At 43.5% G+C, this 25,128-nt stretch overlaps 2 protein-coding genes and 1 long non-coding RNA gene across 3 annotated transcripts in view; all 3 read right to left on the bottom strand.

Annotated features, from left to right (window-relative positions):
- Window positions 1-521: 521 nt before the first annotated feature.
- On the bottom strand, window positions 522-3,566 carry LOC116950494 (neuromedin-U receptor 1). Its single transcript, XM_032968291.2, has 2 exons — window positions 2,461-3,566; window positions 522-1,185 (listed from the first exon to the last, which is right to left on the bottom strand). The coding sequence occupies exons 1-2, from the start codon at window positions 3,398-3,400 to the stop codon at window positions 743-745; spliced, it is 1,383 nt and encodes a 460-aa protein (XP_032824182.1). The 5' UTR covers window positions 3,401-3,566; the 3' UTR covers window positions 522-742.
- Window positions 3,567-12,611: 9,045 nt separating this feature from the next.
- LOC116950403 (putative beta-lactamase-like 1) lies at window positions 12,612-17,371 on the bottom strand (the record flags this gene model as incomplete). The annotated part of the gene is given in 3 exon segments (XM_032968115.2): window positions 12,612-16,509; window positions 16,511-17,072; window positions 17,268-17,371. Coding segments are annotated over 3 exon segments (1,158 nt in total), but the record flags the coding sequence as incomplete, so codon positions are not given.
- A 12-nt stretch (window positions 17,372-17,383) lies between these two features.
- LOC116950461 (uncharacterized) overlaps window positions 17,384-25,128 on the bottom strand; it is a 51,269-nt gene continuing 43,524 nt past the window's right edge. The window contains exons 2-3 of the long non-coding RNA XR_004404020.2: window positions 19,765-19,908; window positions 17,384-18,655 (exon numbers count right to left, since the gene is read on the bottom strand). This is a non-coding gene — a long non-coding RNA (uncharacterized LOC116950461). The remainder of the gene's footprint in view (window positions 18,656-19,764; window positions 19,909-25,128) is intronic.

The following is a 25,128-nucleotide window of genomic DNA, read 5'->3' as shown; positions in this document are numbered from 1 at the left end:
TTCATCTGGGCAAAATTTACCAAGGACATCGCCCACCTTTCGCCCATGCAACCACAGAGCACAGACGACATAACTCGTGGCCGGTGAAGCCATCTCGTCCGTTTGTACCGCATCAGTCCATCAGCAGTGGCTGCGTTTGCGGGACTTCGTGATCCGGCCCTCCAGGCCACATCATCCAAGCCCCACACATCGTCACCTGATGGAGGAGCTCAGCGATGGGATAACCACACACACACACAAAACAAAGATCCCCCGTATAGTCTGTAACAGTCTGTTGGGGCAAGTGCTGTTGGCGAGCACCTATGAAGGCCGGCACGGCACACGAGGGGGTGGGTGGCCAACCTCACGCTCGACCGCCTTTGTCTCCCCAGTGGCGATTTTACACATCGCACCGGATACTCATTTGAGGCTGAGTCGACCTAGGGGAGGCCCACGACCTGTTAAGATAACCGTCACCGGTATTGGTCGAACCCGGTTCATCAGGTTCGTAGCGCAGCGCGCTAACCACTACACACACACACACACACGCGTGCACACAAACACGTGCAACGCGCATTGCTCGATACGAAAGAGAGGCACGTAATTCTCTTTCCAGACAACGGCCCATAGCATCCTTTTCGTGATCAAAGACCAGAATGTGTAATCCACCTGTTTAATTGTGTTGGGTAGGAGGAGGTGGGTGGGAAGGAGACGGGGGTAATGGGTGTTGGTGGGATATGGGTGGGGCGGGGCGCGAACAAAATCAATTCAAGCTCGTCTCCGCTTCATCCCGCGTGCCGCCGCTGCTGCAGCTGAAGCGCTTCGCGTCGATCTTGCCCACGACCTCCACGCAGGCTGCAGCGGCGGCGGCGGCGGCGGTGGTGGCGGCGGCGGTGGTGGTGGCGGAGCGGCCCCGTGCGGCCTCCCCCGTGACCCAGGGCCCGTCTCGCGCAGCGAAGCGCCGCAGATCGCGCGGGGCCCGCCGGCGACACATCACCTCCCTGAACATGTCGCGGAAGCGTGTGGACAGCAGGTTGTAGATGACGGGGTTCACCACCGAGCTGAGGTAGAAGAAGACGCCCGAGACGAGGTGGACGCACTGGAACATGCCGTGGCTGTCCGCTGTCCACCGGTGGACGAAGCTCCACACCAGACGGTCGGTGTGGAAAGGCGCCCAGCAGATGCCGAACACGATCACCAAGACGTCTGGGGGGGGGGGGAGGAGGGGGGGGATGAACATCGGTGCCACATAGGAATGTAGTTAAACGCGTGGTGTGTTAAAATGATGATTATCATAACTATCGATAAACCTGAAAAGTCTTGCCCGATTCTCAAGGCCCTCTTTCGGGAGGGTCCTGCCAAGTTTTCGAAGACGTTGGGGGCGGTGCTGCTGCTGTTGCTGTTGCTTGAGATCCCACGTGGGATGCTACTATACTACTTTACTGCTTTTATTCTACCAGGTAAGGCCCACTGAGCTACATGGCTCTTTTTCAGAAGCGACCTGGCTATCACAAATGATAGTCTAATGAAGTGGCTCCTAATGCAGCCAAATACAAAGGGCTTAGAACAAATGTTAACACTTAAATGGGAATATCGTTTTTAATGGAAAAATAACGGATAATACACTGTAACATGATATAACAAATGTATGTTGATAGCTTCAAAAAGTCAGTCTCCACTAGTTGGCCATCATTATCATAGTGTTACCGTTTTTTTTTTAAAGCACCCTGTACTTTAAACGCATTTTTAACAATCATTGGGCGCGTAAATTGGTGAAAGCCGAAAGACGCAATAGTGTGTTGGGACACGAGGACTAGTGTTTGGGAAACCCTGGGTTAAAGCAAAAGGAAATGCACAGCCGAGGATATTCCATTATACAGTGCTTGGCAGGCAACTCTTTCTTAATCATACACTGCTAGGGTTCAATTAGAGGCAGCTTTTACAAACGCTGGGAAGGTCTTCTTGATGGACAGTCTGCACACACATAGAATGGCCTATACAAAATTATATATATAGAGTACGATCGTACACAACACTTACAGTGATTGATTTATGGATACATACTTACGTATATAATGAGTCAAAGGAGCTGCAGTGATTATGCTCATTTCCTCTTTGTGACCTTGAGCCAATAGTGCATATTCTACATTCCCATGGCGAGGCAAGTTTATCCACTGTTGGCTATGCACGGTGCGAAAGAAGTTCAGCTTCCCCACAAAGTGATACTCCAAATGTTTCTACTCCAGAGAGATGATGGGCTGATCCTAACCCAAAATGAGGATTTGAAATCGCAACACTTTCCACGGGTCACAGCGCCACCTGTCCAGATCATTGGATTACAGTTTCCAAATAACAGTGTAATATGTGTCTATTCAACCAATATCGCAAGTGCGTATCAATTAACGGATGCTAACCATGAAATGGTCCGCATGCATCTCATACGCCATACACATGAAGTACAATCGTGCGTGCATTACTCACACAGCATCTTCGTGACTTGCCGGCACTTGGACCTGTTCGTCCGAATCCTCTGGTTTCCGAACGTGCCGCGTCCCTCGCACTCGTGGGGCACAGCCAGGCTCTTCTCCCGGCGCAGCTGCCTGCCGATGAGCAGGTAGAGCACGCTGATGGTGGCCATGGGCACGAGGAAGAAGAGCAGCGCGGTGAGCTGCACCACGACGTTGTAGATCCAGCGCGGCTGCGTGACGATGCAGATGGTGGACTCCTCATAGGGCTCGCCCAGGGGAGACCGGAGGTAGTGGATGCCGTGCAGGCTCGTGTTGGGCACGGAGCAGCAGACGGAGGCGACCCAGAGGCACGCGATCACTCGCCTGGCATGCGTCCTGGTGACCAGCCACCTGGCCTTGAGCGGGTGGACCACGGCGATGTAGCGCTCGACGCTCAGCGCCGTCACGTTGAGGACGGAGGCGAAGCAGACGGTCTCGAAGAGCATCGTCTTGAAGTAGCAGCCGCCCTCGCCAAACAGTGACGGGTAGTTCTCCCACATTTCGTACAACTCCAGGGGCATGCCCAGCACGAGCACAAGCAGGTCCGACACGGCCAAGCTGAAGAGGTAGAAGTTTGTGGGCGTGCGCATGAGTCTGTGACGCGAGATGACGATGCACGTCAAGAAGTTTCCCACGACTCCCGTCACGAAGATGAGCAGGTAGATGGCTAGGACGGGAACAAAGAATGGCGACGTCCGTGGTCCCAGCAGCTCGGTGATGACTTGACCCCTGGTCATGTAGAACTCCACTGGCAGACTGTAGTTCGACGTTTCGTTGTCGTCCGATGAGTTGCAGAGGTCCTTATAGAGCATGCGGTAACTTGGGTCAGGGCTAAGAGTCAATATTTGAAGCTCTGAACAATTTCGGTTTAACATTTCTTCAAAGATCGTCCTTTCCATGTCTGGTTTGTACATTACGGCGCATATATAGCATGCAAGTACAATCTACAACTAATTTTGTCGAACCTAGATTTAGAGTATTGATATCTTCAGTGTCGGTAAAAGGGTACAAATTTCATGGAATGAAGAGAACACTTTACAGCCAGCATGCCCTTGATGATTATTAATAAATAAATATCTGCTACTATTTCATGAAAGCGAAATATTGATTATTGTAATACATCTTATCAGCATCATTTTTTAGAAAATGTTCCTTCGTTGGCTGGAAAATCTGGCATGAAACAAGACACAGCATGTGTCCTCATTTGGAAACATATAACCAGTGTGCTATTTGACTAAATTATGCTTGGAAAATCCCCCAATTTGAATCTGGGGATGAACCAAGTTTAACTTATAAATATGGTAATATACCTTTTGATTCAACCAAACACTGACAGCTCCATGCTGTAAATAAGATTCGTGTCATTACTGGTTGAGAAAATGATTTGCATAACTAGGCAAATTATTCCTTGTTAGCAAGCATGTGTATTCTACATGACATCACAGTTTATGAATCGAATTTGATCAATACAATCTCAGGGGAAATACAATTCATATTAGTTTACATTTAAGTAAAGCAGACGGTTCTTGTATATATGCACATAAAAATACTGTCGACATATGAAACTGTTTACAACATAAACAATAAAATGATGCTGACTATATGCATAAAAGCAAACAAGGCGCGCTCTAGCAACTACTCAAAACAACTAAACCTTCACTCAATAAACCGTATTTTTATAGACCCACAGTGCAGTTTCATAACAAATATTTTTACAAAAAATATAGCCAAAGCATTTAAACCACGTAATATAAAAGTAACAATTCACCATGTACCTGACATCAGGAATACGCAGCACGCCACGATACTAAGATTTTAAATATCCACGGGGGGAAAGATCTTTCGACCGTCTCCCCAAATCTTGTCCGAGCGTCAACAACAACAACAAGAGCTATCGAATTTCGTGAGCTCCCATCAATTGCGCAAGCCTTGTAAAGGCAGGACACCCCACTTGCTCTCCGTGATATATAGCGGTGAAGCATCACGTGATCACGCCAATTCGTTTACCGCATTTCACACAAAAAAATCAGGCAGGCAGGTTTAGCGGCGAGTTTGCTTACTCCTCTACTGTGGTTGAGTGGCTGTTGTTGCCTCAAAATCTATTCGGGCAAGGGTCATTCAACCAACATACGGTGAATATCTCATTACAATAATCTGCTTTCAAAAGGAGACACCTTGTGACTTTTAAAAAAAGCCCAAGCATCTCAGAAGCCTCACACTATATGTAACGGTGTTTTATTGGCACGACGTATGAGCCTTTGTAGTAATCACTGACCAAAGAATTATAAGAATTCCTTAATTACCCAGGCAGTCACACTTAGTCCAAGCAGTATTTTAGGAGGGTCCAGCGTTGCATATATTATATAAAGATGTTTTCAGCCAATTAGTGAATGTGAATATATATGTGGAAAGAAACTGGAGCACGTGGAGAAAACCCACACAGATGAGGGTGCAGCACTCTATCCCATACAGATGGGACAGATGATATTCGTCCACACTTCGTGTAACCGCCTTCTCCTGGTGAGCCATGGTATGGCTTCTTGACGCCCAATGAGAAGCGAGTTCCCCAACATTTGTGTGATCCACCAACCCTTGCCTCCATAGGGGCGAATTACAGCCATGTATCATCACTGCCCGAATGTAAATTAATAAAATGTATATAATACTATGTTTACGTATGCATTCATCCATACAGTCTCAGCCAACCCAATTATATCACCACTTACGTTAAAACATGTCACTGTTGAACTGCCAAACAGCTTTGTGTAATTAACGTGGCTAGATATTGTGTATTCGTGAGTGTATTAATTAAGTGATTATTCCTCAGATAATTACAATCAGCATACTTAAATTAGCATTGTGCCACATGTCTGTCTGGAGAAATAATTTCAGTGTGATGTATCTGTTGTTAATGTCACCTGGACCTTTTAGATAGGAACATTTAATATGCCACAGTATATCTACACATTTAAATTTTTACATTTTATACAATCATAGTGGCATGAGTGCAGGTAATTATTTAACATCTAACAAATCTATTGCCTTTCTTGGTCAAAATAAAGATGCTTGGATTTGATGCCCTGGAGCTTCACACTGGTGGCTCTGTTTGAAAACACAAACTCGTCTTACGTTTTACACCTCAGAGGCCATCATTATTTACATACCATTGTCTGGATCACATTTTATAATTACTAATTTGATGGAGCATACATTTTGACTTAAAACTTTCGTGACTGCAGGAATTCATATTCTTTGGTTATTTCGGTAAAGTCGCCGAGCATGTGAAGGACACATATATAAAACTATGTATTAGGGAAGTTCTTGAGTTTCAGATTAATCGAAAAAAATCTTTCAATCGAGCCTAGATATTACATTTCGGAAAATCGGAAATTAGTTTCCCCTTCGGATTGTTCTAAAAATGTGACGACAGAGGGCGTGGCGTCATTCCCGTGCCAGCAGTTCCCTGCTCTTTGCACACAGAGTTGTGCGACGAGACCACATGAGCAAAATTTGCTTCCGTAAGGTTTCTCTGCATGTAACTCGATTCATGACGACCAGACACAGCTTCATTTATGGCCATGTCTCACCAGTGTTAGGCCAATCAAAACATATTATTATTATTTTGATGTTCTACCATAAGCATGTGTGGTCATTGTGTGGCTAATGTGTGGTTAATGTGTGGCTAATGCAAGCTTGTTGCCTTGCAATAGGTGTGTCTATTTGGTGTTTGAACATCTTAACACCTGTGTTACTGTTGGAAAGGGTAAAGCCTATTCTTTTTTCATCATCTTGACACTGGCAAAGATGGTGCCATAGATACAACTATATTCATGCTATCAATCATATGTTGTATTAGACTGATGAATATTGATTATGATTGTGGCTAGCGCTATTCACAGCAGCCTAAAAACATTTTTTTCAGAAAATTGGATTGGAGAAACATTGCCCTGAAAATAAATGGAGAAAATATTAAGCATCTAAAATTAAATGATTGATATAGTCATTTAACAACAAATGGAAATGGGTGACGATAAATAATACTGCAATTCAATGAAGGAGGCTGGAAAGTGAACCTCAAGATAGAAATGAGAAAAAAAAAACAATATATGAGGCATTATGGGAAAAATATAATAAAAAGGACAAGAGGCATTGGAAGGGAAGCGTAGTGATTCGGTAAGAACATGCATCTCTGCACATTTATTGTAAAACACAATGCTGCATGCATGTCATGCACATGTCCGTTTTTTCCCCGTAGAAATACAAAAAAAAATGCACGAATGATTGTGCATTCAAGACAAATGACATCTAAATACGGATCATTTCAGCCGAAACCTTAATCAGTGCAAAGTTTGAGCATATTTGTGCCCACATCAAGAGGACAAAAAGTGGTTTTATATGCAATCAAGAGAGCTAGTTTTGTACAATCTACTTTTATTTTATGCAGAAATGTTATCAACGTCAGATTTCTTGACTGTGTCCTTCACGAGATAATTTAGTGTTTTATGGGTATTTTATATGTATTTTGTAACCACTGCACAGTATATGCATTTCACAATGGTATTAAAAAATATGTATCTTCACAGTTGTATGCATACCGTGTGTAATTCATTCTGAGCATCTTTTTTGCTGTCCTCTTTTCCATGGCGAAATCAGCAGCAAATTACGATATGATTGAGATTGCTGCACCTCCTGGCGTTAGAAAACGGTTCCCCGTGCATTGCATCATATAACTACTTCTGAACTTATATTCTTGGTTCTTTCGGTAAAGTCATGTAGAAGGGAAACAATAAAATAATAAAAAGATACAACGATAAAATTCTCACAACGTTTCGACTGCAACACAAGCAATCATCATCAGGTGTGAAAACCACAACAAGAAATTTTGAAAAAAGTGGCGTTTTTTTTTTACGTTAGCACCACGGAGAGCGATTTGACAGTTTGTTCAGATGGACGAGTCCATCTATGTTCGGAAAAGAGGAGGGGGGAGACAAAAATAATGGATGCGGTCTGAAAGCCACCATAAGCGTGAACAATAAATTAAGACCCGAAATGGTCTATCACATCCTTCCAATGATTGCTAAGCCAGAATCCATCTTCTCGGTTGAAATTGTCTCTGTGTTTGTATTGTGGATAGCCTCATGAATGAATCTCTCATGGTAGCCAGATGGCTTGCAAAGAACCTCTGTCTTGGAGAAGTCAATGTCATGTGAGCCTACTGAATTATAACAGTGATCTGCCACGGCCGAGGTGTTGGTCCTACCGTGTTTTAGGTCTGCTTTGTGTTCACGAATGCGGTCCGAGACATGTCGTTTGGTTTCTCCAAAGTAACTACTACCACAGAGGCAACTTAGTTTGTAGACGCCAGGGTACTGTATGTCCAGAATCACATCTTTTACAGACGGAACCAGATCACGGATTTTATGTAATGTTTTGAATCGGACCTGGATCTTGTGTTTATTCAAGATTTTGGAGATATTTTTTGTGATCCCCGCAATGTAGGGTAAAGTGATGGTTTTGAAAGACTCCTCAAGAGGGTCCTTCTTCATGGTTGGTGTGACAGCTTTGCGGATTGTGTAGTCGGAGTAACCATTAGCCGTAAGAGCTCGGTGTACGTGCTTGAGTTCACTGGCTATGTGTTCCTGGTCAGATATGCATTGGGCTCTATGGTGCAGAGTCTTGATGAGGGAATTCTTCTGGGATGGATGGTGGTGGGAATCCGGTTTCGGGTAAGCATCCGTATGGGTAGCTTTCCTGTAGACAGTGTGGCTCATTGAACCATCAGGTCTCTTTTTATTAGGACATCCAAAAAAGTAACTTGCCTCTTTTTCGACTTCCATGGTAAATCGAAGAATTGGTCTAGAGCAGGCCGGCCATGTGGCCAGATGACAAAAGTGTCATCCACGTACCTCTTCCATAAGGTTGGGTGCAGAGTGGCAGTCTGGATGGCGTCAGTCTCAAATTTCTCCATGAAAATGTTGGCTACAACCGGAGATATGAGGGAGCCCATTGGGGTGCCCTCATTTGTTTGTAGGAAGTTCCATTCCAAGTGAAGTATGTATTGGTTAAGCAGTGTCTCACCAGGGGGGGTACCTCATTGTTTAGTCCTTGATGAACCAAGTCTTCAATGATTGCGATGGTGTCAGGTACAGGAACTTTGGTGAATAAGGAAACTACATCGAAACTGACAAGCTGGTCGTCTGGGGACAGGGAAATACCCGTGATCGTCGATACCAGGTGAGAAGAAATTTGTACCGCAGAGGTGGTTTTTCCAGTGAAAGGCCGCAGGATTTCAGACAGAAAACGAGCCAGTTTGTAGGTGGGGGAGTTGATAGTAGAGACGATGGGACGAAGGGTGTATCTACGTAATGTATTTTTGGTAAGCCGTATAATCTTGGTGGCCTGGCAGCAGAAGGTTTCAACGAGAACTGTTTGGTTTGATCAATTAATGCGTTTGAATCAGAAATTATTTTGTTGGTTTGTATGACGACGAGGCTGTTGGTGGGATCTCTTTTTATTTTTATATAGCTGCTATCGTTGAGCAATTCTTGAATTTTGTTGTTATATTCTATTTTATCCATGATGAGAGTGGCATTGCCCTTGTCGGCTGAGAGGATGACAATGTAATCTCTCTTTTTTAATTTATATAATTCAAAACACTCATCTTTGCTGAGGTTGCTAGCTGGCATCTTAGCGTTTTGAGGGTTGCAGCGATTTCAGATCTTGCTACGTCTGCAGCCATAACTGCCAAATCGCTCTCCGTGGTGCTAGCGTTAAAAAAACGCCACTTTTTTCAAATTTTTTTGCTGTGGTTTTCACACCTGATGATGATTGCTTGTGTTGCAGTCGAAACATCGTGAGAACTTTATTGTTTTATATTTTTTTCATTTTATTGCTTCCCTTCTACGTGACTTTACCGAAAGAACCAAGAATATGAATCGCTGCAGTCACGAAAGCTTTAAGTCAAAATTTTACTTCTGAACTTCATTCTCCAGGCCTTGATTCACACCAGCAACACCGTTCAAACAGCACTCGTCAAATGTCAATCGAAAATGCTTCAACCTCGGAGCTGAAGCAGGCTAAGGGGCCATCCATAAATGACGTCACGCGATTTTGGACGATTTTTGACCCCCCCCCCTCGTCACACGGCGTCACAAAAAGTCAGACCCCCCCCCCTCAAATACGACGTCACAAAGCTCTGCCCCCCCCCCAAATATATAAAACATGCTTCAAATCGCTTTTAACTATTGTCATTGTAATGCGTATTTAATTTGGTGCTGCACTCTGATGTTTTAAGAGAAAACATTTATTAAAAAGTCTATTTTATTAAGTAGATCGTGTTGTCTATATTTATTTAAAGTTGCGCATTTTTACGTGACGTCACATTTCTCCAACCCCCCGCACCCCCCTCGTCACACATCGTCACAAATGTCTGACCCCCCGCCCCCTAGGTGCGTGACGTCATTTATGGATGGTCCCTAAGGTGAGTGACAAATCACATGCAATATGACGTGTTGGTCTGTTGGTTGTGCAGTCATCGCCAAGATCAAAATCTAATGCCATGTTAGAATCCAGCTTACTAAAAGATGACGGCAAGGATTTGATCATCGTATATTTTGCAGTGGCGGCTTAGCCCTCTCTTGGTTTAGCCCGAAGATCCAACAATACAGCTTAGAAATAATTCCTGTCACCTAGATAGTTACACAGAGTCAGGAATTGTTTACATATGCGACGAAGCAAAGATGTGTTGTTATACATATAAATCACGGAAAGCAATAATTATATGAAGGCCACCAGATACCACCTCGCAACCTAATTTGGTACACGTGTGAAATTTGCCATTAGAAAACCTATATAAATCCAAATGAGCGATTCAAATATGCATTGCAGTAAAAACATCAATGCTGATGTGACTGATGTTAGATTATAGATGGAATATGCCACTCCTCAACAGCTGCTAAACAAACAAAAAAAACACTGCCTTCCACTCGCAATCATTGGATTTGCAATACTATGGTGTGCACTAAAATAAATGGCACGTGATGTACATGAGACATACGGTAATACATGTAAGTACTTTAAACATATGAAAGATTAGCATTTCCCTTTGTATTACAGATGTATTATTATATTTAGGTTGACATGAATGAAAAAGTCGAAGTTACATTCATTTGATATCTTGAAAGGCAGTATAACATTTTACGTATTATATAGCAGTCTGTTAAAGGTAACTACAGCGAGGGAAAAACGTATTTAATCCCCTGCTGATTTTGTACGTTTGCCCACTGACAAAGAAATGATCAGTCTATAATTTTAATGGTAGGCTTATTTGAAAAGTGAGAGCCAATGACAACAAAAAAATCCAGAAAAACACATTTTAAAAATGTTATAAATTAATTTGCATTTTAATGAGGGAAATAAGTATTTGACCCCCTTTCAATCAGAAAGATTTCTGGCTCCTAGGTGTCTTTTATACAGGTAACGAGCTGAGATTAGGAGCACACCCGAGACAGCTTTTCTTAGAGCCTCCATTGGTGTTGGACCAGAAGAACGCCTTTTGGCGTCAATCAAATTCAAGGACAGTGCATATTATTATCAGAGTTGTCTTTTTTGTTTGCATTTTGACTGCTTGTGTTGTGGTTATTGCAAACATGATGCCTTGAATAAAGGTGTCAGTTTTTGTGCCAGTTAAAAGGGTAAAACCTATTCCTATAAGGTGACAACAGTTGGTGCGGTTATTCGCAAATGGAATAAACACAACAGAACTGTCAATCTCCCTCAGCCTGGGGCTCCGTGCAAGATCTCACCTCGTGGAGTTGCAATGATCATGAGAACGGTGAGGAATCAGCCCAGAACTACACGGGAGGATCTTGTCAATGATCTCAAGGCAGCTGGGACCATAGTCACCAAGAAAACAATTGGTAACACACTACGCCGTGAAGGACTGAAATCCTGCAGCGCCCGCAAGGTCCCCCCGCTCAAGAAAGCACATACATGACCGTCTCAAGTTTGCCAATGAACATCTGAATGATTCAGAAGACAACTGGGTGAAAGTGGTGTGGTCAGATGAGACTAAAATGGAGCTCTTTGGCATCAACTCAACTCGCCGTGTTTGGAGGAGGAGGAATGCTGCCTATGACCCCAAGAACACTATCCCCACCGTCAAACATGGAGGTGTAAACATTATGCTTTTGGGGTGATTTTCTGCTAACGGGACAGGACACCTTTACCGCATCAAAGGGAAGATGGACGGGGCCATGTTCCGTCACATCTTGGGTGAAAACCTCCTTCCCTCAGCCAGGGCATTGAAAATGGGTCGTGGATGGGTATTCCAGCATGACAATGACCCAAAACACACGGCCAAGGCAACAAAGGAGTGGCTCAAGAAGAAGCACATTAAGGTCCTGGAGTGGCCTAGCCAGTCTCCAGACCTTAATCCCATAGAAAATCTGTGGAGGGAGCTGAAGGTTCGAGTTGCCAAACGTCAGCCTCGAAACCTTAATGACTTGGAGAAGATCTGCAAAGAGGAGTGGGACAAAATCCCTCCTGAGATGTGTGCAAACCTGGTGGCCAACTATAAGAAACGTATGACCTCTGTGATTGCCAACAAGGGTTTTGCCACCAAGTACTAAGTCATGTTTTACAGAGGGGTCAAATGCTTATTTCCCTCATTAAAATGCAAATCAATTTATAACATTTTTGACATGCGTTTTTCTGGATTTTATTGTTGTTATTCTGTCTCTCACTGTTCAAATAAACCTACCATTAAAATTATAGACTGATCATTTCTTTGTCAGTGAGCAAACGTACAAAATCAGCAGGGGATCAAATACTTTTTTCCCTCACTGTACATCTGAGATTACTTCAAATGACCTCTTATGCACACCACGTGTGCTGAACTATGCCACCACGTGGCCATGCTGTAGCAATGTACATTGCAAGGCACAGCTGCGATTGTGCCAAAGTATCTTTTGAAAATAAAACATTAACGTGATGAGGAAGGGTGGTTTTTTTGTGTGCAGTTGTTGTTGAATGAGTCTGAAGTCGCAATATTCACAGCAAAGTCTTCCCAATGAATTTCATTAACAAGGTATACAAATGCCAACTATAATGTCCCATCATACACAGAACATTTCTTCTCTTTTATTCAGGTATAAAATAGAAGAAATGCTTAGTTTTCCTATTTGTATTTTAATTTGTTTCTTTCAAAAAAAGTCAAAGCTAATAAACACTCCCTACACCAAGAACACAATTTCATCCATGGAGAAAAATATGCCTTATTGCAGAATGCCGATCGGACAGCGGGATTGAAGATCATTAACAACGGAACAATGTACTACGCATATATGGCACAATACAATATCAAGTACATAAATATATTTGTGAAATTAACAAAATATACAAGAACATCAATTCCACCTCATTGTGTTACAGCCATCCATCACTCCATAGGAGTTGCACTACTATTCCAGCACCATTTGGGATCTTTGGAAATGCAAATGCCTTGAGGACACTTGAGAGTTCACTAGAGAATTAGAGATATGTTAAGAAAGTGTCCCTTTCGTTACTATGACATTGTAATTTCATCATCCTCTCCCGTACAAGACAACACCGTCTTTACAGTAAATTCCAAGCACGATTTAAAAAGCAGAGTAATGCCTCGAGATCTTGTTGAAAAAGATCAATTTATAATAAACAATTCCCCTCCAGCTATTCTGTGTTTTCATATGGAACGGCATTAATTAAACGGGTTTTGTCAGTTGCGCAATTGTGTTACTAATACACGGCCAAAGACAATGCATTGAGATGTAGCCCTCCCCTCTCCTGGTGTGGTGCGATATTCCTATTCATTGAATGAGTGTGTAATGGCCCTTTGTCCCTCAGAAGGTGGGCACCCTGTTTAGAAGTGGTCTCATGGAAGTGCTGCATTAATCCTATTATCTGGGATTTTTTTAGATAAGAGTAGTGACCCAGAAATATCTCAACAAATGGATCTTATTGTCTGCATTTACCTGAGGTCACCCACACATATATCAATAGTTTATTGCTTTCAATATGTACCCGCATTAAGATCCATCCATAGTGGACCCCAATTTATACATGTATAGGAGGAGTTTCAATTAATTTAAAACTACATCAGTAATGAGTGAGCTAAATAAACCAGGAATGCCATTGCGCACGTATACGAATACACGAAACTTCTAACATGTAAGGGTTTTCCTGTGCTGTACATATATTGTTCACGCCATTGCAGGCAGGTGGACTGTGTATTTAATGTACAGCATTAACAGTGTGTGTGCGTGTATATGCACGCAAACATGTGCCCACAATAGCAGGCAGCACAGCCATCAACAGTGATAATTCCGTATCATTGCATGTGTGCAAATACCTGCACGTTGCAATTAGAACACACATGCCACTATAGAAACGTACTCTCTAACTCATATGCAATTGGCCATAAACAGCCAGTGTTCACGTGAATATACGTTTGTAATGCTTCTGAAAAAAATAAGAGTTGCAGACACTTAAAAAAAAGTTAAATATACGTAGTGTTTTGTTTGTGTGTGTGTGTGTTTAATACACTAAAGTCGCATTATGTAATATCAGTGAAAAGAACAACGTGTTTCTCTATTCAAATGATGTGCAATGTCTGATGTAAAATGTGGCATCACCATACCATCTGTTTCGCAATTCACAGGTCTCCCGTGTAGTTGGTTTGCACCACGTGTTGTTTGACATCGTTGTCAGACGTTTTGCTCCACATGCTGGGAGCTATTTCAGGAGCCGATCGACGCATGGTACAACCCGAAGCACACACACATCGGAGAAGCTACACAGTACAAGCGTGGAATCCCAGCCGTAGTTTTGCAACACAGCTGCACATTTTTGGTTCAAAGTTCATATCTTGAATCATCAATGCAGCACATCCTAGGAGGCCCAAACCCCCAACCCCTCCTGTCTTTCCTGGATGGCCTAAGCCCAAGAAGTTGTCATGAACCAGGCAGGTCATCTAGGCAATGGGAAATCCTTGCTGAGCCTTTGAATTAAGGAGAAAAGAAACGAGCCAATGCAGGAAATAAAGGTGAAAAAAACCACAAAAGATAAATAAGATAACTGACACCAAAATGTTATTTGTCTCCATATAGACAAATTAATTTGGTTCTCGTGACGAATTTGCCAACGTGTACACATTGCATAACACATCACTACTGCGTAGGTATTTGCGGTTGTGCTCTACAGCACTCCGACGTGTTTTTGGGTTGTATGTGGTGCGAAACGTCAGACATCAATTTCAAACAACACCGTGGTGAAAACCTACACACATCGGTGAGGGAAAATATCAATCACCATGAGGATAAATGTTTTTGCTGTGTTGCCAGGTGATCGGTGCAAAAGCATCCAGCACCGAGACTGCTGTTGCAGCTGCAACGAGAAAATATGATCTTGAACAAAGTCACGTGATCTCAGGCGCATTCCAGACGATTCTGTAAATAAGTTTTAGACCAACAATGCGTGCGACTTTATTTCCCCAATGTCGCAGCCGATGGTAAATAGAGAAATAAATTAACACGCTGCTGTTGGCAATGACATTGCAGAAAACAAAATCCCCATTTGATTACTGCGTGTTATTAATACAATATGCTTCAATTCTGAATATAATATTCTCCTGTTAGGATTCTCACCTGCTTGCAAAGTCATGTCTTGGATTCACTTCAAGATTGCCATTATTGTAAGAGTCCTCATGGTCTGACCCATTTCTCTCTCATCTCACTCCCTTCTTACAAATCCCATAGTCAACCTCCATTCCATGGGAGGGCACTCATCAGCCGGTTGTATCAACAGACGCCATACAAATGTGCATATTATTGTGTGGTCTAAATGTTTGGTCATGTTTGTTCATCGTGTTGATGAAGGACAACTGGTGAGAAATACTGAATATTAACTTAAGTCCTCACTCCACGTGCTCACTCCACGTGCTGGAGGAGGAAGAAGTTTCCAGCACGCGGGGAAAAACTTTGGGCATCGTGCTGAGAGATACGCGAGGTACAACCAAAAAACAGCATCAGAGGGCCCATTCTTTCTTCGTGTGTTATTGATCCAAATTGGCACATTATTTAAATATCACGGACAACTGCATGTTTTAGGCTCTAAATAAATGGCTCGAATTATACACTGCATGACACTACTTCAAGAGATGTATTTCTTTCATGTTAGCTTTCTTGTTTGGATGCCTTCATTTGCATGCACAGTAATAACAAAGTTCAATTACCATGGTGAACATATTTGCCCATCTTTAATGCTGATAATTCGGCGGGTATTCCCAGAAAACCTGCACTATATTATTGAATTAATCAAGGAATATTAATTATGTGCATTTTTACAAAGCACATTTTTTGTTACAAATACATTACCTCTTCTGAAAGGATTCTAATTGATCTCAACAGCGCGCTTAATTTTTTTCTGAAAATTTCACGTAATTAGATATCACTGCACGATCACATAATACATATTGAACGTGTTAGACATTCTGCTATTACACCTCACACTGGACATTAACCAGGCTATTAAGCCGCTTCGTGTTCAATTTTGTAATATTAACACCAATTAGGAAGGGACCTTGCTTTTGAATTTTGAGAACCTGGTATATATTCAGTCCTGGAATATCAAAACCTGGAGAGACACCATATATGTTGAAGGCGTAAAAGTGAAACATTTTCCCGTCTTGAGACTGCAGGGTCAGCGTAACATTTGGCGTACGAAAGACGCAGGGATAATCTCCCTCGAAAGTGACTTGAAAGATTATATCCATTAAGTAACCGACCCAAATAGTTCTGTAACCTTCGGGGATTTCGTCCATGTGTGGGCCAAGCTGCCGCGTGGAGAGGGCACCGCTGTCGTGGGCCCGCACCTCGTAGAACGTCGCGTTCCCGTGCGTGTAATAGCAAACGTACGCCCCAGGATCGGGCGGGGACGGCTGCCTCAGCGTCTCTCGGAGCGCCGGGACGAGCAGCCGGTACGCCTCGACCGGCGGGGTCGACGCCTCGGGGCCGCCCGCCCGACATGAGCGTGATGAAGGAGAGCTTGAGCGTGGACACCAGCGAGAATGTGGCCGTGTAGCCGTCGATGTCGCCGTCCTTCCTCACCACGTCGTACCCCGACCGCTCGTCCGTCTCCTACGGCGTGCCGGTCTTGTGGGCGAAATATCCCTCCTGGCACTCGTGCAGAGGAGCCAGCGTGGTCCAAACGGTGCCTTGTTGAAGAAGCGCACCGCCGCGGTTGCCTTCGACTTTGACTTTGCCGACACCTCTGTACAAGCCGTGGAGGAGCATGGCAAGCTTGTCCAAGTCCCTGGTGGTGGAGTACATTTGGCCCGCGGGGTGATACCAGTCCAGGTCGCAGAGGGGAGCGGCTTCTCCACTGCTGTAGTATCCGGGGCTGACCTCGGAGAGCGTGGCGGGAGTGAAGTCGAAGCCGGTATCCTCCGTGCCCAGCACGTGCTCTTCCACCCACGTCTGGTAGTCGCCCTCGGCCGTGTGCTGAGCCAGCGCGTGCACGATGAGCGAGAAGGCCAGGCTGCTGCAGTGGCACCTAGTAAAGAATAACGCATCGCAGCAATGGCAGTGCCAGCGGTCACGAACGATAACGATCGGAGCGGGTGATTTGTAATAAGGTAAAAGAGGAAAGGTCGGGGGTTTGATGGGAGGTGGTACCAACACAGCATGTGGACGACTGTATGCAGCATTCATATTTGCTGGTGAAATAGATTGAGGTATTACATTTTACCTTGTTCCAGGATATGAAACTAAAACATCGTCTCGCAAAAGAGATAAAGCCTCTTCCGTGTTGCCATTCCATAGCAGGTTTGTACCTCGGAGTCTTCTGGGTAGTCCTACAAAACAAAAGAAAGGACTTCCTCATTTTTTATGAAGCTCATGTATTTTTTTTTTCAAGAGCTAAAGGTGCAGCCCTGCAATTGCTTGCTCACACCACTTCCAGTAAAAAAGGCCCTCCACTATAGGGAACTTTAGACAGCCCTTCTAGTGGGTATTTGGCCTACTCGTCCACGCTGGTCAGACGTTTTGGAAGAGGTGGGAGCACTCACACTTTTCCCCACTTCACTCGATCAACGACTGGTGGTGTACCCACCCATTGATGCTGCAGAGTGCGCAGAGGCTACCAAGAAGTTGAAACTGGCGACCTCTGAACTGTAAGTACGCTGTGCTAAGCAGTACAGCACGGCAGCATGGGACAGTAAAGCGAAAATTTTGCATAATTTTCTATCTGGAAAATAATTGCAGAGAGTTTAAACTTGCTCTGCTCTACTGGATATTTGTGAAAAAATAGCGCTTCACATCTCATCGGATAAATACAGATTCTGATCCTGATTCTGTTCTTTAAAAAAAACATACAATGCATGATCAATGTATGGACAACATTAGACAAGTGGAGTGTTTATTCTTATCTAAAATGTAGCCACATGCAAGCAAACACGTGAGAGTAAAACTATTGAATGATGCAAACACACTTTAAAAATAACTTTAAAAATAGCTTTTAAAGTGTGTCGAACTGGTCCGGGCTCTTCTAGTGGTACAAGTTTGGGTGAGAGAGGGTACATTTTTATTTCGTCTTAAAGGTTCTGTTGTTGCTCTGTACAACAACAACAACCGCCATTCGCCACTAAGTGGCGGTGACGTCACCACGACGCTTGTGCCAGGCCATGTGCACCTTGAGGCCACGTGAAGTGTCGAACGCCCGCGGGAAGGAGGTCACGGGGCAGACCCAGGTGCTACGGGTCGACTGACTGAAATGATTGGCTGGTGCACCACCTGTGCCCCCTACTGTGCCAACCTGCTGTGCTTTAGCCACCCGGCGCTCCGCTCGTTGTTGTGAGTGTCGCTCCTCTGCCCTCCGTTGTTGTTGGAGGGCGACTGCCTCCAACTGCCCAATAGCGTCCTTCACGAGCCTCCTCCACAGAGGCCGATCTTGACACCGCTGGTACCATTCATCGGCAAGTCCACTCAGCTCCACGTCCTCCTGTACCACATCACTCCATCTCTTCTCTAGCCCGTGCCACGCCCATTTAGCCCCCTCGATCCGGCCGAACAAAAGCTGTTTCGGCATGCGGTGGCTGGGCATGCGGGCTATATGACCCAGCCAACGCAGCCTTGCCTCTGTACACACACACACAAAATAACAGCGTATACGATACATTCGTTTGTTGTTTCAAGGCGTGAAAAAAAAAAGATCGAGTTTAATATTACGGGTGCAAGAGATGGATTGCAAACATGGCGTCTGTGACTTTGGCGTTCGTTCTCCGATCCATGTGCTTCTCTTTCCGTCCGAGTGTAAGAGGAGCGCTCATCACTCCACGAGGTAACGGGGGGGGGACTCTTGCTCACGCCTGATGCTGCTGCACGGGATCTCCGGCGTTACGGTGGACAATGTTGTCAAAAACGTTCTGCTTGCGTTTCGGCAATTCGGGTTTGCTGACAAACCGAATCGATTGGCATGGTTTTCCCGCATTTACGTGATCTAACCCAAGAAAAAAACTTTATTAAGGATGAATTTGGTCGCGAAAGCTTAGGTGTTGAACTGATGTTTCCCACGTTACGATTTGATTTGATTGGCTTATTCAGATGGTGCACGAGGGTTGCAGTAAAAAATAAATGTACACTATACCAACATGATTCAACCCAAAATAAAGCAATTATGAATCCTATTGATCATGAAAGCCTGCTGATATGTATATAATGCCGCTCGCCATGTTTCTATGCACACTTTTCAGATTTTCTTCCGTTTTCTCCATCAATGTTCATGCTTTCCGAACCATGTTATAGCAGGCAATATGCAACGATGTTAAACCTACTACTTCAGGCACATTGCTTTTCATTATTAAACTCAGTTTTCCAAAAGTACTACCACCTGCTATCACTCGCCTATTGATTCAATCGTTTTGATGCTGGCTTACCATCAATATGAGCCAAAAATCCCACATTTGTGGTTAACACACGTTTCACTTGCCCTGTAATGTACGCATTTAATTTCTAATACAGCACAATCTATTTATCGCATTATTGTGTTTTTTTTTTAAGTGATTTAAGTGCAACCGTCCACAAAATATAGCATTTTTAAATAATATGAATTAGGGGCACATTTTTACAAATACCTCTCACGAGGTTGCATTCGGAACATCCACCACAATCATTTAGACAAGGAATAATTCTGATATATGTACAGCATGGGGGGAAAAAAATATGCTTTAGATTATATGTATACTCACGCTTTTCCTTTTTGAGAAGAATACACTGCAAGAGGAAACATCCCATCATGAAAAGAGACAGGAGCAGGGAAAATATCATTCCATAAAGAGCTCCTCCTCCTCCTCCCACCACCATGGCGATTTACTGAGGCCGAGGCCCAGTGGCTGAAGAAGTAAAATAATAATAATATATTAGCTATGAAAAAGAAGGAACTTGTTAAAATGGCGCTTTGCATCCATTACGCTGTACAGCGTCCATCAAGTGTCTGTCTTAGAGGCACCACCGTATTTAGCTCCCCGATGTGTTTACTGGTGGCATCACGCTTCGTTGGATTGTTCGACGTGAATGTGGACGACTTCGTCCAGAAACCAAACTGAAGGAGCTCCCAGGATGTGGAGCGGAAACGTCGGGCATATTGCGCCGAACAGCACGCGGTACAACCCCAAGACACATCGGGGAGCTGTACACAGCAAAGGCAAAGATCCCCCGTGTAGCCTTCACCAGACTGTTGGGGCAAGGTGCTGTTAGCGAGAAGCACCTATGAAGGGGGTGGGTGACCTGCACAACCATGAAAACGTACAACACTGACATATTAGGTTTACAAGCATCAGATTTCAACACCTGAAACTTGGTCCTGAGTGCCATTAGCAGTATTGGTGAGATTGCGTCTTTTAATTATTAATTATGCTTAGCGAGTATGCCCATTATGGTCACAATAACTGTTTCTCCCACCGCAATTAATCTATTTGTTCAATCCAATTATTTTGTAAACATTACTCTGTGAGCCATGTTGTCTCCATGGATACTGTGCCGCTTCTGGTGTTCGTGCCAGGGCTGATCCCAATGATGCACGGCGATTACCATGGAAGACTTTGACCAAGAACCAATCCCCCTTGCATAATTCAAAACTCGAATTTAATAACATAAATAAACGTATCATCGTATCAATGCATTAGACGCGTGTTATTTGCGACGCATTGAACATTTTGTGCTTCGTAACCTAAAAAAAACCTCTCGTGATCATCATGTGCACCATTAGAAAAACAAAAACATTACTTTACCGTTGCTTAAAAAAATAAACACGTCTTGATATGATAACATCTCTATCACGTGACGCACGTATTTCTGGTAAACTTTGATATCGGATACTTTCTTTCAACGTGCCGAATACACATATAATGATTTAGTTTTTTTTTATTTAACCTCACAAAAGCGAATAAAGAAAAAAATACTGGCAACCGATGGATTGTCACGTCCAATACAGATGTACGGGTCTAAAGAAGTTGTGGTCGTGATCCAAGGCAGGAAACGAAAGCAGAGGAGTGTAAGAAAGTGAAATGAGACGGGTAATGAATATTGAACCATGAAGTCCAATCATGATCCAAATCGCATTCCGATTGGATACAATCTATGATACCTTTCCATCTGACCACTCAATATATGATACCTTTCCATCTGACCACTCAATATATGATACCTTTCCATCTGACCACTCAGTGGACACATCTGATACAGACATTTTTTTGCTTTGATTTGTGTCGCCAAAGTTTAAACCACGTTTGTACTTAGCCCAATTTCAATAGGTCAAGTCCCTAATAGGAACAGATATTTATCCTGAAGTTCTGTTGAAATTGGAACATGCTTACTGGAGTTATACTCCCCCCCCCCCACTCATTGCAGACGATGGAGAGACGGAGATGATCCATACACGGTTTCTACATTAGTTGGACAGTGTAAAGAAAATAACAAAGTTCCATACACAAAACAGGTAGAAAATATTGAACCACATTTTGTCATTAACAAATGCCACCTTGAAGGTTACGATATTAAATGAGCCAATTATTTTGTGAATGATCCTATTTCTGAACCGAAGAAAACAAATCCAAGTGCTTATTAGTGGCTCAGTAAACCTAGAAGAGGCTTAGACCATTGGCACAGAACGAAGGGGAATTAAACCTGGGTTGTATGGATCGTGGTACAGTGTGATAATCATTGTGTCGCGGCTCCGAAGAAATATCTATAACCGTACACAGATGTTTCCCCTTCGTCACAAAACGTGTTGGTATAAATACCGTTGGATATTATATATCTATATCATTGTCATATAATATCTATATTATGTAATGCAGCCATCACCCTACTTGGCCAGTTAGGTTTACCTAAACACAAATATAAAACACATGTGTGCAGATGCCAGATAACGTGTACATGTACACATATTAACTGCACGTGGGCTTGACGTCCGTACAATACGATCAAAATATGTCAGACACACGGTCGATCTTTTCTTTCTACCGAGTTACCACCGCTTGGACAACCCTCGACCGCTCGAGGACAGGGCCGGGGAAAGATGAGGCCACTCGCTCCACAAGTGGAGTGTGAGGGAGCAGCCCAAACGGTGACTGTGGCCACCGCCCAAATCAGCCGATCGCCCCACGTGACGAACTCCTGCCCTGAGACAGCCATTCCCGGTGGCATCGCGACCACTCACTCTGCCTCACCTGAAGCCGTTGAATGGATTGCTACTCCCCTCCGGCAGAAGGCTGCGGTCCATCAAGACCAAAACCTCACGCCACAAAAAACAGTTTCCTCCCACCGCTGCTGGCCTCTTCAACAAGGCCAAGGGCTTACACTGACTTTTACACTTACACTGACTTTTACATTTTATCTACAAAATGACACCTTGCCATATTTACACTATGTTAACCTATTTGTATTTTTTGTATTTTTAGATTGTATCTTATAGCTACTTTTTATTCAATATTTATTCAAAATTTTACATACTTTAGCCCCTTAGTGTTTGTACCTTTAGTATAGTTAGACTTGTATACCACTTATTTTAGATTTAAGATTACTATATGTTCCTGCCAAAGTAAATCCCTTGTATGTGCGAACTTTCATGGCGAATAAAACCTTTTCTGATTCTGATTCTGAAACTATAAACTATTTCCCCAGCCATACCAAGGAAAAGACCACCGCTTTAATCACTGCTGTATGTGGATGCATGCACAAAAGTGCCACTTGCGCTAGGATGTGTATATGCACTAGAGCTAACTCATTTTACAGAAACCACATGTACATTCCATACCAGGACTCAAATTCACGTTATTATTGTCACAAAAGCATCAGTATTTGTAAATATTTTCATAAACCTTACCTTATTGAAATTTTCAGGGCATCTGTGGACATTTTGGCTCTGCGAGACACTGATTTGGATGCACACATGGGGAAAAATCCCATGCAAACTCATTTGTATCTTTAAATGTCCCATCGGTGGCAATATTCGGTTTAAGCCCTTGTGTAATCTCTCAGAGCTATTCTAAGCCGGTGACGTTTTGCTCGGAATGACACGCTCATTCGCACTTCATTAACATGCACGACGATTCTTGATAATGTCCCCACGTTTTGTTGAGCACAGGTACACATCAGTGTAAGCCTTGGTGTGTTTAGTCCCATGTTATTCGATAAATGTTGTCGGTTTGCAGTGAGGGAAAAAAGTATTTGATCCCCTGCTGATTTTGTACGTTTGCCCACTGACAAAGAAATAAACAGTCCATAATTTTAATGGTAGGTTTATTTGAACAGTGAGAGACAGAATAACAACAACAAAATCCAGAAAAACGCATCTCAAAAATGTTATAAATTGATTTTCAGTAATAGGTCCAGTTTTGACATGCGTTTTTCTGGATTTTTTGTTGTTGTTATTCTGTCTCTCACTGTTCAAATAAACCTACCATTAAAATTATATACTGATCATTTCTTTATCAGTGGGCAAACGTACAAAATCAGCAGGGGATCAAATACTTTTTTTCCCCTCACTGTACATGCACGAATTTTATTGTTTTGTTTGAGATATTTATTTATTTTATTGTTTTCCTTCTACGTGACTTTACAGAAAGAACCAAGAATATGAAGCCGTTTAAATAGTTTAATTTAAATGTGATCCACACATTAAACCAGCAGTTCTCGACCTTGTTGCTATGGTGGCCTTCCCCCCCACGCCACCCCCATCAAGGACAGTGGTCACGCCACCCCCACATCCCTCTATAGATGAACAAGGCCAAGACGCAGCGATATATCTTCGCGAGTAAATCCTTCGGCTCACGCCGTGCGGCAGAGTGCGTTGTCGCCGCAACGTGGCGCCGACGAACCAACCCCTCCCCCATCCCCGCTGCGGCATTTTTGAAATTTCTCCTGCACGGTGTCCATGCCTGCAGCCGGCGGCCTGCAGCCCACAGCCCAGCAGCCCTTGACAGGGCTTTCGCAACTTTCACGGGTCGGGAGCGACCGCATGAAACCGCACCGCTCGCTGCGTCTCCCCCGGGGTCAGCAATAGCCCCACCGCGGCCTGGGGACACTAATCCAGAGTGCAGAAATATCCCCAAATTTGTGGTATTCACATCTAATGCGGCGTCAGCTCTGAGAGGCTTAGGGAATGGCAGGGACAGGGTTGGAAATAGACAGCCGGTACAATTGGAAGGAACTTTCATGAAGTGGGGGGGCGTGGGAAGGGGGAGGGGGAAGGGTTTGGTGGTGGGGGGGGGGGGGGAGAATTTCAAATTGTCCCACAAAGTAATTTACGAATTGCACCGTTATAACGATGAGGAATAAAAGTGTAGCATTGTGTACAGCCACCTTCAGGATTAATTTAAAAGACGATTTTACCTGTTACGTGATGGCATGTATCAGATGCCCAGATATTGAATTAAGCAAAATATAATAAAAAAAAAAAACTTCAAGCCCACGAGAAAAGAAATAACTGAAAGCAATAATTATATATAATAATTATATATAATAATACATATATAATAATTATATAATTATATGCACAATAAATAATGCCCGACTTCGCGTCCCCTTAAAATGGCAAGCTTGGCCAGAGGTTTAATACCGTCACTAACATTGTGCTTGTCACATCAACCATTCGTTATTGTGACACAGACCAGACTTATTAAATGCACGCAAATACCTTTCTCAGTTAAAGATACCATTTCCAGGACCACTGTCATAGAACATCCCCGTGATATTAATTAATTATGACTGCTTTACAGGTATTGAGTAATCAATTATTATACGGATACTCCACTTATCACGAACGAGTAAGTTTCCAGAGGTCTGTTCATAAGTCGTTCTTAAGTCCAACTTTACTCCTGTCGATTACATTGTGTTGTACAACATATATACTAAACAGAGGGAATTGCTTTAAACATTGTCGAATCTTCTGTAATGCAGACGCCACTGGTTCTTCACGTTCTGCAGATGTAGATTCCACTACTGCCATCTATTGCGCGGCGGTTGAACTTACGACTCTCGGTCCGAACAGGCAACTGGACATACGGACCAGGTTTGTTCGCATCTCTGAAAGTTTGTAAGTCGGATGTTCG

Source organism: Petromyzon marinus, chromosome 39, assembly GCF_048934315.1.
Source record: "Petromyzon marinus isolate PM22_M1 ecotype Great Lakes invasive population chromosome 39, UKy_Petmar_22M1.pri1.0, whole genome shotgun sequence".
NCBI lineage: Eukaryota > Metazoa > Chordata > Hyperoartia > Petromyzontiformes > Petromyzontidae > Petromyzon > Petromyzon marinus.
The sequence above is the reverse complement of the archived record's forward strand: the minus strand, read 5'-3'. Positions and strand labels throughout refer to the sequence as shown.

Coding starts and splice junctions, on each gene's coding strand:
- LOC116950494 (XM_032968291.2), bottom strand. CDS start 3,400: ATGTACAAACCAGACATGGAAAGGACGATCTTTGAAGAAATGTTAAAC. Junction 1,186..2,460: donor GCAAGTCACGAAGATGCTGT/GTGAGTAATGCA, acceptor CCCCCCCCCCAG/ACGTCTTGGTGATCGTGTTC.